This window comes from Salmo trutta, chromosome 16 (assembly GCF_901001165.1).
Source record: "Salmo trutta chromosome 16, fSalTru1.1, whole genome shotgun sequence".
In the NCBI taxonomy this organism is placed as follows: Eukaryota; Metazoa; Chordata; class Actinopteri; order Salmoniformes; family Salmonidae; genus Salmo; species Salmo trutta.
Window position 1 is genome coordinate 35,182,382 of NC_042972.1, and position 13,619 is coordinate 35,196,000.

At 39.8% G+C, this 13,619-nt stretch overlaps 1 protein-coding gene across 1 annotated transcript; it reads right to left on the reverse strand.

The window, feature by feature from the left end:
- Positions 1-415: 415 nt before the first annotated feature.
- On the reverse strand, positions 416-5,978 carry snrpe (small nuclear ribonucleoprotein polypeptide E). Its single transcript, XM_029694161.1, has 5 exons — positions 5,661-5,978; positions 5,343-5,369; positions 5,104-5,166; positions 4,903-4,981; positions 416-675 (listed from the first exon to the last, which is right to left on the reverse strand). Exons 1-5 carry the CDS (start codon positions 5,712-5,714, stop codon positions 620-622), a joined length of 279 nt encoding a protein of 92 aa, XP_029550021.1. The 5' UTR covers positions 5,715-5,978; the 3' UTR covers positions 416-619.
- Between the last annotated feature and the right edge of the window lie 7,641 nt (positions 5,979-13,619).

A 13,619-nucleotide genomic window follows, 5' to 3' on the forward strand; every position in this document is an offset into this window, starting at 1 on the left:
ATTCAAAGGCACTTAAACCTTTTCTCTTGCTCATTCAACCTCTGAACGGCTCACATTCCCACACCATATCTCAAGGCTTAAAAATAATTATTCAACCCATCTCCTCCCCTTCATCTACACTGATTGAAGTGGATTTAACAAGTGACATTAATAAGTGATCACAGCTTTCACCTGGATTCCTCTGGTCAATTTAAATCATGGAAAGAGCAGGTGTTCCTAATGTTTTCTACACTCAGTGTATGTGGCTATGAAAGTCAATATTGATGGAGAAGAAAATACACCTAGAAGCATATCAGTAGCCCATGCAACCCAACAGCTGCACTCATTTCTATTTGTTGTTTTTTGCAATTCTTAAAAAGTTACAGGTAACTATGTTCCCACTGGGAAACTAAAGAGTAATTGGGTTGTGTAGATATTTCAGATAACAAAACATTTATTACAGAGGAATAGTTGGCAAAAATAAACAATTACATTATTCATGTAACACGAACACCATTGAGCTTCAATATTGTTAGCAAAAAATCTAACGTAAAAAAAAAAAACTACCAAAAAGGGGAAAAAATATCCTAGAAAATGTATGTCGGCTGGAGATGGATGGACTTGGTCCTGTTGGGTTGAGTTAGGTGGCTACACTCTGTAGCAGGGTGATGTTATCTCCTTTCAGCATGATCCTCCCTGAGAGAGATGGATGGAGAGATACAGGGAGGAATTGAGAGTAGTGGTCGACCGATTAATCGGAACAGCCGATTAATTAGGGCCGATTTCAAGTTTTCATAACAATCGGTAATCAGTATTTTTGGCCACCGATTAGCTTTTTTTTCTTCTTTTTACACCTTTATTTAACTAGGCAAGTCAGATTAAGAACACATTCTTATTTTCAATGACGGCCTAGGAACGGGGGTTAACTGCCTTGTTCGCGTAACAGGCTGACTACCTGTTACGCGAGGGCAGCAAGAAGCCAAGGTAAGTTGCTAGCTAGCATTAAACTTATCTTATAAAAAACTATCAATCTTAACATAATCACTAGTTAACTACACATGGTTGATGATATTACTAGTTTATCTAACGTGTCCTGCGTTGCATATAATCGATGCGGTGCCTGTTAATTTATCATTGAATCACACCCTACTTCGACAAACGAGTGATGATTTAACAAGCGCATTTGCGAAAAAAGCACTGTCGTTGCACCAATGTACCTAACCATAAACATCAATGCCTTTCTTTAAAACCAATACACAAGTATATATTTTTTAAACCTGCATAACATGAAATTATGTCACTTATCTTGGGTTCATTGCACGCAGTCAGGGTATATGCAACAGTTTGGGCCGCCTGGCTCGTTGCGAACTAATGTGCCAGAATTTTACGTAATTATGACATAACATTGAAGGTTGTGCAATGTAACAGGAATATTTAGACTTAGGGATGCCACCCGTTAGATAAAATACGGAACAGTTCCGTATTTCACTGAAAGAAAAACCTTTTGTTTTCGAGATGATAGTTCCCGGATTCAACCATATTAATGACTTACGGCTCGTATTTCTGTGTGTTATTATATTATAATTAAGTCTATGATTTGATAGAGCAGTCTGACTGAGCGGTGGTAGGCACCAGCAGGCTCGTAAGCATTCATTCAAATAACACTTTAGTGCGTTTTGCCAGCAGCTCTTCGCTGTGCTTCAAGCTGTTTATGACTTCAAGCCGGGTGGGTAAAATTTGTGGAACGTTCCAACAGGAATCTATTCCAAAAACTTTGTAAACAATAAGGTTGCCAAAAAACAACACATACAAAGTTGTATAGCGGCAGAATAAGATACCGGGTAGGGAGTGGTCTATTTCATTGCATTTTTCACTCATCACGTTTATTTTAAAAAATGTCTGTCCTCACGCTGGTTGCCTATGGACAAACATTAAGAATAAGCTACGTGGTGAGTTGATGCCTATTCGGCAGCTAGTTAGCTAGGTTTGTATGCGTTGCTACTTTGTATGCGTTGTTGGTTGGCAACCTTTTACTTTACGTTTTTTGGAACAGATTCCTGTTGGAACGTTCCACAAATTACACCCACCCCTTCAAGCCTATCAACTCCCAAGATTAGGCTGGTGTAACCGATGTGAAATGGCTAGCTAGTTATCGGGGTGCGCGCTAATAGCGTTTCAAACGTCACTCGCTCTGAGACTTGGAGTAGTTGTTCCTCTTGCTCTGCATGGGTAACGCTGCTTCGAGGGTGGCTGTTGTCGATGTGTTCCTGGTTCGAGCCCAGGTAGGAGCGAGGAGAGGGACGGAAGCTATACTGTTTCACTGGCAATACTAAAGTGCCTATAAGAACATCCAATAGTCAAAGGTATATGAAATACAAATCGTATAGAGAGAAATAGTCCTAAAATTCCTATAATAACCACAACCTAAAACTTCTTACCTGGGAATATTGAAGACTCATGTTAAAAGGAACCACCAGCTTTCATATGTTCCCATGTTCTGAGCAAGGAACTTAAACGTTAGCTTTTTTACATGGCACATATTGCACTTTTACTTTCTTCTCCAACACTTTGTTTTGCATTATTTAAACCAAATTGAACATGTTTCATATTTATGACGCTAAATTGATTTTATTGATGTATTATATTAAGTTAAAATAAATGTTCATTCAGTATTGTTGTAATTGTCATTATTACAAATAATAAAAAAACATCTATTTTTATATATATAGTAAAAAAATGGTTTATTAAATCGGCATCGGCTTTTTTTGGGTCCTCCAATAATCGGTATCGGCGTTGAAAAAATCATAATCGGTCGACCTCTAATTGAGATAAGTGAGGATAGATGGAGAGACTGGTGATAAGCCTACAGTAAGTGACACTTCAGCCAGCAGTCATGATGACCAGACTGGTTGAAAGGACACACTTGCTCAGACTACCAACAAAGGAAAGTTGTATGATCATCATCAACATATGAGAAGTAACTAGAGAAAAGAGAAAGGTGTTAAAAAATAAAAAAAGTGTACAGCTTTTTTATTAAGTCCTTACTCAACTAGTGGTTTTTGTCAATCCGATGGCATTAATAATAGGCCCTATAAGACAAGCGTCACCTATCTGGTATGGAGTGTCAACAACAGCATGCTATTACTCCAAGGTGCAGGACAGGGCTGCTTACCATGAGTTGGTCACAGACTAGTCTTAAGGGCTATCCTTCCTAAACTTATCTCGTTGACTTCAATATTGAATAATGCATTTTAATGGCAGTGCTGTCTGTTAAACACCTGCATTTGATTGGCTCTGGGCAATGACGTAGATATTGCGTTTCCCCTCAGAAGAGGCATTTGCTTGTTTTGTCCGCATCCCTTTTCTTAAGGCGGGTCGGCCAGCGTTTTAGTAGCCCATCTTACGCCACCTAGCTGGTTCCAAGTCGGAAAAATGTCCAAGGTCCGGTTTCCCAGAAGCATCTTGAGGCCAAATTCCCCAAACTATAGTTATTAAACGTGCATTTGAAAATTATCTAAATCTAACGCCTAAAATATAAATACAGTAGGCTATAGGCCCATTTCAATCATATTGAAATACATTTCATGTTCAATAAATTTAGATATATTTTTCTACTTTTAGGCTACTGTCTGTAGTTTGTCTCAATATATTTAATGTGTAGGCTAACGTGCGCAATCATGTGCCAAATGAGTAATTTAGTGCATTTTTAATCGGGTAAGCATTAGAATAAGCCGACTATTTGCAGCTGTAGGTGGAAATACCGCTCTAGGAGCTGATCCATCGTCAGTATTTTGAAATAATTATAATGTTAAGGCAAGATTTGAATAGAGAACACTGATCCGAGGGCAGCACTGCCTTTCTTTTGATCCTATAAGTATTGACACACGCTCCAACAAAGCACTTAGCGACTGTTCTCCCGTGTGGTATTTTGGGAAACGCATGTTACATATTTGGCCTTTGTAGGAAAGATGCATCATTAAAACTCATGTTTTTCAGTCACATGCAAAAGTACAGTGAAATGCTTTTGTTGCAAGCTCTAAACTCAACAATGCAGTAAACATTAATTAACAATGAAATACAAAAAATAACAAGGTAGAACAAAAAATAAACATAAGTTATATTGGGAAACTGGGCCCAGAAACAACCCGTTTGGAGAAATCCACTTCAACGTCCCTCCAATTGGTAATAACTAGTGGGACACTCGCCTATAGTCGCTGAGCTCCGACTTCTCCCACATGCTGAACTCTGACTTCACAGACTAGTTCCTCGATTCCACCGACAGCATACTTGCATTTTGGTACACCAGAAGTACATTCATTTCCAAAGGAATGCTGCGTTGGCCTTGCAACACTGCAGAGGCAGTTGCAGTGTGGTGCGGTGCATACGTTGGATTTATCTAATGTATGCGTAGACAGCTTGACAAAAATAGTAGCAGAAGGTGAATGAACTTTTGTTGCACACATATCCAGATGATGCTGCGTACCACTTTGACTAATGACGCTGTAGGTATGATTGAGGCATAAGGCAATGAACTCAATAACAGCATTTACATTTTATTTATTTAACTAGGCAAGTCAGTTAAGAACAAATTCTTATTTACAATGACGGCCTACCCCAGCCAAACCCTCACCTAACCCGGACAACGCTGGTCCAATTGTGCGCCGCCCTATGGGACTCCCAATCACGACCGGTTGTGATAGAGCCCGGGATTGAACCCAGATCTGTAGTGACGCCTCTAGCACTGGAGTGCCTTAGACCGCTGAGCCACTCAGGAGGCAACAAAACATTTATTAATATGGTTTTTGAAAAGGATCATTTGTTTTCAAAATTCACAACTTCTTCCCAGCTTACAAGTAGTATTTTCCAAGTTTCCCACTTGTTATGAATGCAGCATCACAACCACTTGCACACACACTGACTTACCCAAGGGCTTCCTGTTCTTGGTCTTCATGTGAACCTCCTCAGCATCATCCAGAACCAGGTTCATGTATTCATCAAAGCCCTGAGAGAGAGAGGTTTGTTGCTTTCAACTACACATCTTGCTAGGTGTCAGCAGCCCTGGTGTAGTTTCAGGTGCTTTGGCTAAGAGAATAAAGGAGGAAATACCGAAGGATGATCACTTACGATGATGCAGCCTTCTATCCGCATGTTCACCTGTTCATACAGCCACACCTGGATACGAGAGCGCTGCAGGGAGAAGAGGGAGAGAGGCTGTGATTATATTTGAGGAGAGATTGCTAGCTAGCTAACTTGGCTAGGCAATGTATTGTAAAAGCATAAAGTCTATCACATTTGCAACTCGCAAGAACCACGACCATCAGATCATGTGACAAATGCAGAAACTATGAAAGGATGAAACTTACGTTCTGTAGATACCTGAAAATAAGGTTCTGGTGGACATAGGGTCAAGGAAATGTGTCAAACATTTAGTTAGCAAACTGGCTGATTTGACTGCACATGTTTTCTTGAGTTACTGCATCATGGGTTACACTATTTGTGTTCCTGGACAAGCTAACCTCTTTCGGAAATATGCAATTAACGTTAATCAAACCAATGTTTAGCGGCAGAAAAGTAATAGTAGGTAGCTAACTACTACTAATAGTAGGTAACGTTAGTTAACAATGAATGAAACGTTGCCTAGGGCAAAATATTGTACTAAGTATTTCATCAAGAAAGGATACAATTGGCTGCACCATAACCTTCTGGACTTTCTGTCCTTGTCCTCTGTACGCCATCCTCGTTATGGGTTTACGCTTTGTTGTCTTAAAAACAATTGTCAAAACGTTTCACTCGAAGGAAGACAAGGAACTCGAAACCTTCACGTTGTGGTTCTTCAATGGCGCGCTTCCTGCTTTCCGCGTGCGCAAGCAAAGAGGTGACTCTCCTCAAAGTTGCAGCGCCCCTATAGACGGGAGGCAGTTACCCACAGAACTGTGTTGGAGGAGAACGTTACACCTCCCCTGGTTCATTAGGAATGTATTGCCACCTCTTCTTCCTCAGGAGGCTCAATAGATGTTGCATGGACCCACAGATCCTCAAGAGGTTCTACAGTTGCACCATCGAGAGTATATCGACTGGCTACGTCTGGTACGGCAACTGCACCGCCCTTGACTGCAAAGCTCTGCAGAGGGTGGTGCGAACGACTCAGTATATCACTGGGGCGTGCTTCCTGCCATCCAGGAAGTCTATATCAGGAGGTGTCAGAGGAAGGCTCGGAACATTTCCAGACTTCAGCCACCCAAACCATGGAATTTTCTCTCTGTTAACGTCTGGCAAGTGGTACCGGAGCATCAGGTTCCAACAGGCTCCGAGACAGCTTCTGTCCCCAAGCCATAGGACTACTGAATAATCAAATGGCAAACTGGACGATCTGCACTAACTCTGCAAACTCACAGGACTATCCACACACTCACAAACACGGACTCTGGATTAAAACCAAATTACAATAAAGTGCATCATTTTATGTATTGGATCTAAAAAAAAAAACGTTTAGTTTACCAATAGAATGGTCCAACGGTGAAGTCGACATACTCAGTATTCATATCATGAAAGAAAGAAATTCTCACTACAATACATTTAAATAGAATGTTAGCCAAATTAGATAAAATGTTGCTATCATGGAAAAGACAACACCTGTCTATTTGTGGAAAAATCACCCTGATTAATTATTTAGTAATATCCCAGTTTACCTATTTTCTTATGGCCCTGCCTAAACCTAACGACTTGTTTTTTAAATTATATGAGCACCAATATTCCATTATTTGGAGCAGCAAACCAGACAAAATTAAACGGGCCTATTTATATAATGAGTATTGAATTCAGACGGCAGAAATGATTAAATATTAAAGCGTTGGACCTCTCACTAAAGGCTTCAGTCATACAAAAACGATTAGTAAGAATGGTTCACCCCGTGTTCAAGAATGGCCTTTTTCCCTTCATTCAGATTACAACCTCTCACTTTCAGTTACAGTGCCTTCAGAAAGTATTCAGTCCCCTTGACTTTTTCCACTATTTGTTACGTTACAGCCTTATTCTAAAATTGATTAAATAAAAAAATGTCCTCAGCAATCTCATCACAATACCAAATAATACCAAAATTAAAACAGGTTTTAGAAAATGTTGTAAATGTATTAAAAATAAAATACAGAAATACCTTTATTTACACAAGTATTCAGCCCCTTTGCTGAGTCTCGAAATTGAGCTCAGGTGGATCCTGCTTCCACTGATCATCCTTGAGCTGTTTCTACAACTTGATTGGAGTCCACCTATTGATTGGACATGACTTGGAAAGGCACACACCTGTCTGTATAAGGTCCCACAGTTGACAGTGCATGTCAGAGCAAAAACCAAGCCATGAGGTCAAAGGAATTGTCTGTAGAGTGCTGAGACAGGATTGTGCTGAGGCACAGATTTGGGGAAGGGTACCAAAACATTTCTGCAGCATTGAAAGTCCCCAAGAACACAGTGGCCTCCATCATTCTTAAATGGAAGATGCTTGGAACCACCAAGGCTCTTCCTAGAGCTGGCCGTCCAGCCAAACTGAGCAATTGGGGTCAGGGAGGTGATCAAGAACATGATGGTCACCTTGACAGAGCTCTAGAGTTGCTCTGTGGAAATGGGAGAATCTTCCAGAAGGACAACCATCTCTGCAGCACTCCACCAATTAGGCCATTATGGTAGAGTTGCCAGATGGAAGCCACTCCTCAGTAAAAGGCACATGACAGCCTGCTTGGAGTTTACCAAAAGGCACCTAAAGACTCAGACAATGCGAAACAAGATTGTCTGGTCTGATGAATCCAAGATTGAACTCTTTGGCCTGAATGCCAAGCATCATGTCTGGAGGAAACCTGGCGCCATCCCTACGGTGAAGCAAGGTGGTGGCAGCATCACGCTGTGCGGATGTTTTTCGGGGACTGGGAGTCAGGATTGAGGCAAAGATGAACGCCGCAATCTACAGAGAGATCCTTGATGAATACCTGTTCCAGGACTTCCGACTGGGGTGTAGGCTCCACTTCCAACAGGCCAATGACCTTAAGGACACAGCCAATACAACACAGAAGTGGCTTTGGGACAAGTTTCTGAACATTTTTGAGTGGCCCAGCCAGTGCCCGGACTTGAACCTGATCAAACATCTCTGGAGAGACCTGAAAATAGCTGTGCGGCAATTCTCCCCATCTAACCTTACAACAATTGATAGGATCTTCAGAGAAGTATGGGAGAAACTCCCCAAATACAGGTGCGCCAAGCTTGTAGCGTCATACCTAAGACTTGATGCTTTAATCGCTACCAAAGGTACTTCAACAAAGTACTGAGTAAAGGGTATTCATACTTATGTAAATGTGATTTCAGTTTCATTTTTTATAAATGAGAAAATATTCATAAACATATTTTTGCCTTGTCATTATGAGGTAGTGTGTGTGTGGGGGGGGGTTGATGAGGGGAAAACATTATTTAATACATTTTAGAACAATGCTGTAACATAACAAAATTCAAGGGGTCTGAATACTTTCTGGAGGCACTGTATTTGAAAATGAAATCATCTCCGAAATATTGCCATAGAAAGCTAGTTGCAATTTCACTTTAATCCACCAGAAATTACAGAACAAATATTATGGTTAAAATCAAATGTACTAATTGATAAAAAAAATAAGTTATATATTTTTTTACTGTTGTCTTTGTAAATGATATCAGTAGGACTGGTGGAGTTAGCAAAAATATGGAAATGCCTGCTCTGTCAAATTACAACCAACTGATTGCAGAATTACTGCAAAAATGGAGGCAAGGGGAAGGTAAGAAATCCTGCATTAAAGACCAATTGGTTAACGAAAATTGTGATAAAGTATTCAAGTTTAATTTAAGGACCAAAAAACGGACTGCTGTGCCGTACAGGTTGCAAAATAGTTGGGAGGAGATTTCCCATGTACTGATTCCATGACACATGGTTTATGAACTGATACATAAAATGACGCCGGATTCAAAACTTACGTTTTTCAATTTAAATCATTATTTAAAAATAATTGCAACCAATATGTTATATATGGGGATACAACCATCCTCTGCAGATTTTGCTGCGTAGAGACAGAATCATGAGATCACTTGTTTTGGTACTGCCCACATGTAGCTTATTTTTTTGTATTAGGTTCAAGAATGGCCAATAAATGCAACATTTACTTGGAGCTAACTCTACAAATAGCAATGCTGGGTGATTTTTTGAAAGGTCATAGTCAAATCAATCAATAACATTTGTGCTAAGAGTTATCTCAAATAAAGATGAAATAAAAAAAATATTTAATTTACAATATGTAGAAACTATGAGATTAGAAAGGTTCAGAATTTTTGTGGAACAGCACAGTGGGAAAAATATGTCAGCTTGAACTCAACTGGATGGTCTTCAGAAATAGATGGGAGGGGTTGAGGATAGCTGAAGGCTGGGACTAAAAACAAACAAAAGACAACTCATGTAACATATACTCTTTGTAAAATGTATATAGTATGTACAGTACCAGTCAAGTTTGGACACCTACTCATTTAAGGGTTTTTATTTTGACTATTTTCAACATTGTAGAATAATGGTGAAGACATCAAATCTATGAAATAACACATATGGAATCATGTAGTACATAAAGTGATAAACAAACCTATATCTATTTTAGATTCTTCAAAGTAGCCACCCTTTGCCTTTGACAGCTTTGCACACTCTTGGCCTTCTCTCAACCAGCTTCGTGAGGAATGCTTTTCCAACAGTCTTGAGGGAGTTCCCACATATGCTGAGCACTTGTTGGCTGCTTTTCCTTTTCTCTGGGGCCCAAACCATCTCAATTGGGTTGAGGTCGGGTGATTGTGGAGGCCAGGTCATCTGATGCAGCACTCCATCACTCTCCTTCTTGGTCAAATAGCCCTTACACAGCCTGGAGGTGTGTTTTGGGTCATTGTCCTGTTGAAAAAGAAATGATAGTCCCACTAAGCACAAAACAGATGGGATGGCGTATCGCTGCAGAATGCTATGGTAGCCATGCTGGTTAACTGTGCCTTGAATTCTAAATAAATCACAGACAGTCACCAGCAAAGCACCCCGACACCATCACATCTCCTCCTCCATGCTTCACGGTGGGAACCACGCATGCGGAGATCATCCATTCACCTACTCTGCATCTCACAAAGACACACGGTTGGACCATCAATCTCAAATTTGGACTCATCAGACCTGACCTTCAAGTCTAAAGTAATAATGGACTGTCATTTATCTTTGCTTATTTGAGCTGTTCTTTAAATAATATGGACTTGGTCTTTTACCAAATAGGGCTATCTTCTGTATACCACCCCTACCTTGTCACAACACAACTGATTGGGTCAAATGCATTAAAAAGGAAAGAGATTCCACAAATTAACTTTAAACATGGCACACCTGTTAATTGAAATGCATTCCAGGTGACTACCTCAAAGCTGGTCGCGGGAATGCCAGTGTGCAAAGCTGTCATCAAGGCAAATGGTGGCTACTTTGAAGAATTTCAAATATAAAATATATTTTGATTTGTTTAACACGTTTTTGTTACTACATGATTCCATGTGTGTTATTTCATTGTTTTGGTGTCTTCACTATTATTCTAAAACGTAGAAAAGTGTGAAAATAAAGAAAAACCCTTGAATGAATAGGTGTCCAAACTTTTGACTGGTACTGTATATAGTATGTATAAGCTGGAAGTAGAAGCCTAAGTATTGTTGTCCATTAGTTTACTCCAATTAGGGGAGGGTTAGGGGAAAATAATAAAGAAGGAAAATATATAAAAAATTATGTATATATTTACAAAAACAATATGGGTGATTGCAATGTGTGCAGACAATTACATTGATAGAATCCACAATCTGCAAAAATAAAGCTGATGTTTTGGCAATGAGAAGATAAGAATTCCAGAGTTCGGTACCAAAAATAATTTACCATTGAAAACACTGGTGCAGATCAAGATCTCACAGAGATACTTTACTATTTAGTGACACTTGAATACACCAAAAGGACACAAGAATAAGAAAATAGACAATTCTTTACACAGACAAGCACTTTGGGTTCACATGTTGCAGCATTATGAAAGATTGGCAAAATGTCTGCATTCAGGCTAGGGTCCCAATTTGGTTCATGCAAGACTTGTCAGTAGTTTGCACTCATTGGAGATAAGAGAACACTTACCACACATTTTCACATGTCATATGTATTTTAGATCAGTGTTTCCCAAACTCAGTTTGTGCAATACTGCCACCTAGCGTGTTAGGTTCACGCTAAGTCAAATAATGCCTTGGATGGATTTACTGTGTGGAGCTCAAGTTAAAGTGGTGGCCAAGGCAACGCAGATTTGTTAACCTCTACTTTATTCTATTAGGACCAAATAAAACCAAGCTGCACACCGTATCTGTAGGAGTAGCAGACAATGTATGTATGTGGAGGGATGGGTAGGCTGCTTGTCAGGCTTCGTGTGGTCCCATGGCCAGGTCACATACACAATTCCAGTAGTTAAATTAATAAGAATCTGAAAATACTAAACTATCATAATTGTCCATATTGTTTGCGTGACTTGTGTGTTGGCAGATTGTAAGTGTTGGTTGGGTCTTGCATTTCAATGGTCCATGACATACTTTAGTGTGTAAGAATGTGGCTGCAAGCACTCTGAGCAGTTAACTGATTCATTAATGGCAACACTTTCCTTGACACCCAGCATCATAACACTTTATGACACTGTCATAACCATGTCATAATGTCATAACCCCTGACATAACTTGTCATAACCTGTCAAAATATGGTCATAACATTGTCATGACAAATATATTTACACCTGTTGGGACTTACAGTATATTGCGTTATTTTATGGTTGATTATGACACCTACATAAGGGCAAAACCTACCACACAAGGTAAAACATTCCATTACACCATAGCCTACTTGTCAACAGTATGTTTATGGTGTAATGGAATGTTTTACCTTCTGTGGTAGGTTTTGCCACTCTTATGTAGGTGTCATAACCAGCCATAAAATAACGCAATATATTTCACAAGTCTAAATATGTGTCATGACAGTGTAATGACCATATTATGACAAGTTATGTCAGCTGTTATGATATCAAGTAAAGTGTTACCGAATTGGTAAACTAATTCAACTTGTGCTCAGACTCAATTATTTAAATGTTTGTACAAACTATGTAAACAAATACAGTCTTCACTTCTCTTCAACTAATTAACTTTCATTTCATACAAAGCCTGATACAATACATCACAATTTGTGTTTGGAACATCCTTCCATTAAAGCAACTTGAGAAATAGACCACATATAAGTAAGTTAGCTAGTAACACAAAAGTCGACACAAATACACAGATATACACATATACACATATTTTTTCCCTCAGTGTGACTGAACTGATGGTGTTTTAGCTCACCATTTAATGTAAAACATTTCCCACACAATATGCACTTACACGATTTCTCCCCTGTGTGGGTCATTATATCCTTTGCCAGAGTTTAATTCCAGATGAAGCGTTTGACACATTCTTTGCATGGATGTGCTTTCTCCCGTGTGAAGCGTTTGCCACATTATTTGCAACAATATGGTCTCTCTACTGTGTGAACAGTCACATGCTTTTTCAGGTATGCCTTATTGTGGAAGGTATCCCTTACTAGTTCTTTTTCTTCGCAGCATGGACTATTTGATGCTTTTGTAAAAGACTTGCTTCCATAAAGCATTTACTGCATACAGGACGTGTGTGTGTGGTCCCTCCCTTCAACAGTCTGGAATTACTGCAGGAATTTGGGGCTGAGAGTCAGTAATTAGTTTTGATTCCCCATTGGACTCTCCATAGTGTTCTGTTTTGATTTGCACAATTATGTTAGTGGGTAGAGTCCCTCTTTCTGTTCTCCACAGTTTAAGTTAGGTAAAGATGCAATGGGCTGGGGTGGATTCCTTTTCACACAGGGAGGAGTGAATATGAATTATATTATATTAGACACTAGTCCTTGAAGCTGCTCTTCCTCCCGACTGGTTCTGAGCTCATGTTCCTCCTCATGCGCTCTATGCTGGGCTCTGGGTCCTCCTGCCCCTGTCATGGGTCTCCAGTTCTGCTCACAGTGCTGCTGCTCAGGAGGAACAGCCTCAACTTCAGGGACACTCTGTCTAGGGTAATGTAGAGAGTGAAAATAGAGAGCTAATATGCTTTCAGAAGATGTGCAATAATAATGTTAGGTCTGTTGGCAATACAATAGCAAACAGCTAACTATTACACATATGGGCTAGTATTTGGAAGCTACATTTGGAAGTTCAAGAATGCACATCCTGATGGGCACCAATTTCTCTCCTAGCAGGGAGAGGGGAGTTTTATTTGTAGGTGGGTTATATGTGTCACGTCCTGACCAGTAAAGGGGTTATTTGTTATTGTAGTTTGGTCAGGACGTGGCAGGGGGTGTTTGTTTTATGTGGTTCGGGGTTTGTTGGGCTATGTACTTAGGTAAGAGGGGTGTTCCGGGGTTTTTGGTTTATGTTCTATGTTAGTATATTTCTATGTTCTAGTCTAGTCCTTCTAGTTCTATGTTTAGGGTTTTGATTGACCTTCAATTGGAGGCAGCTGTTCCTCGTTGCCTCTGATTGAAGGTTCTATGTATAGGG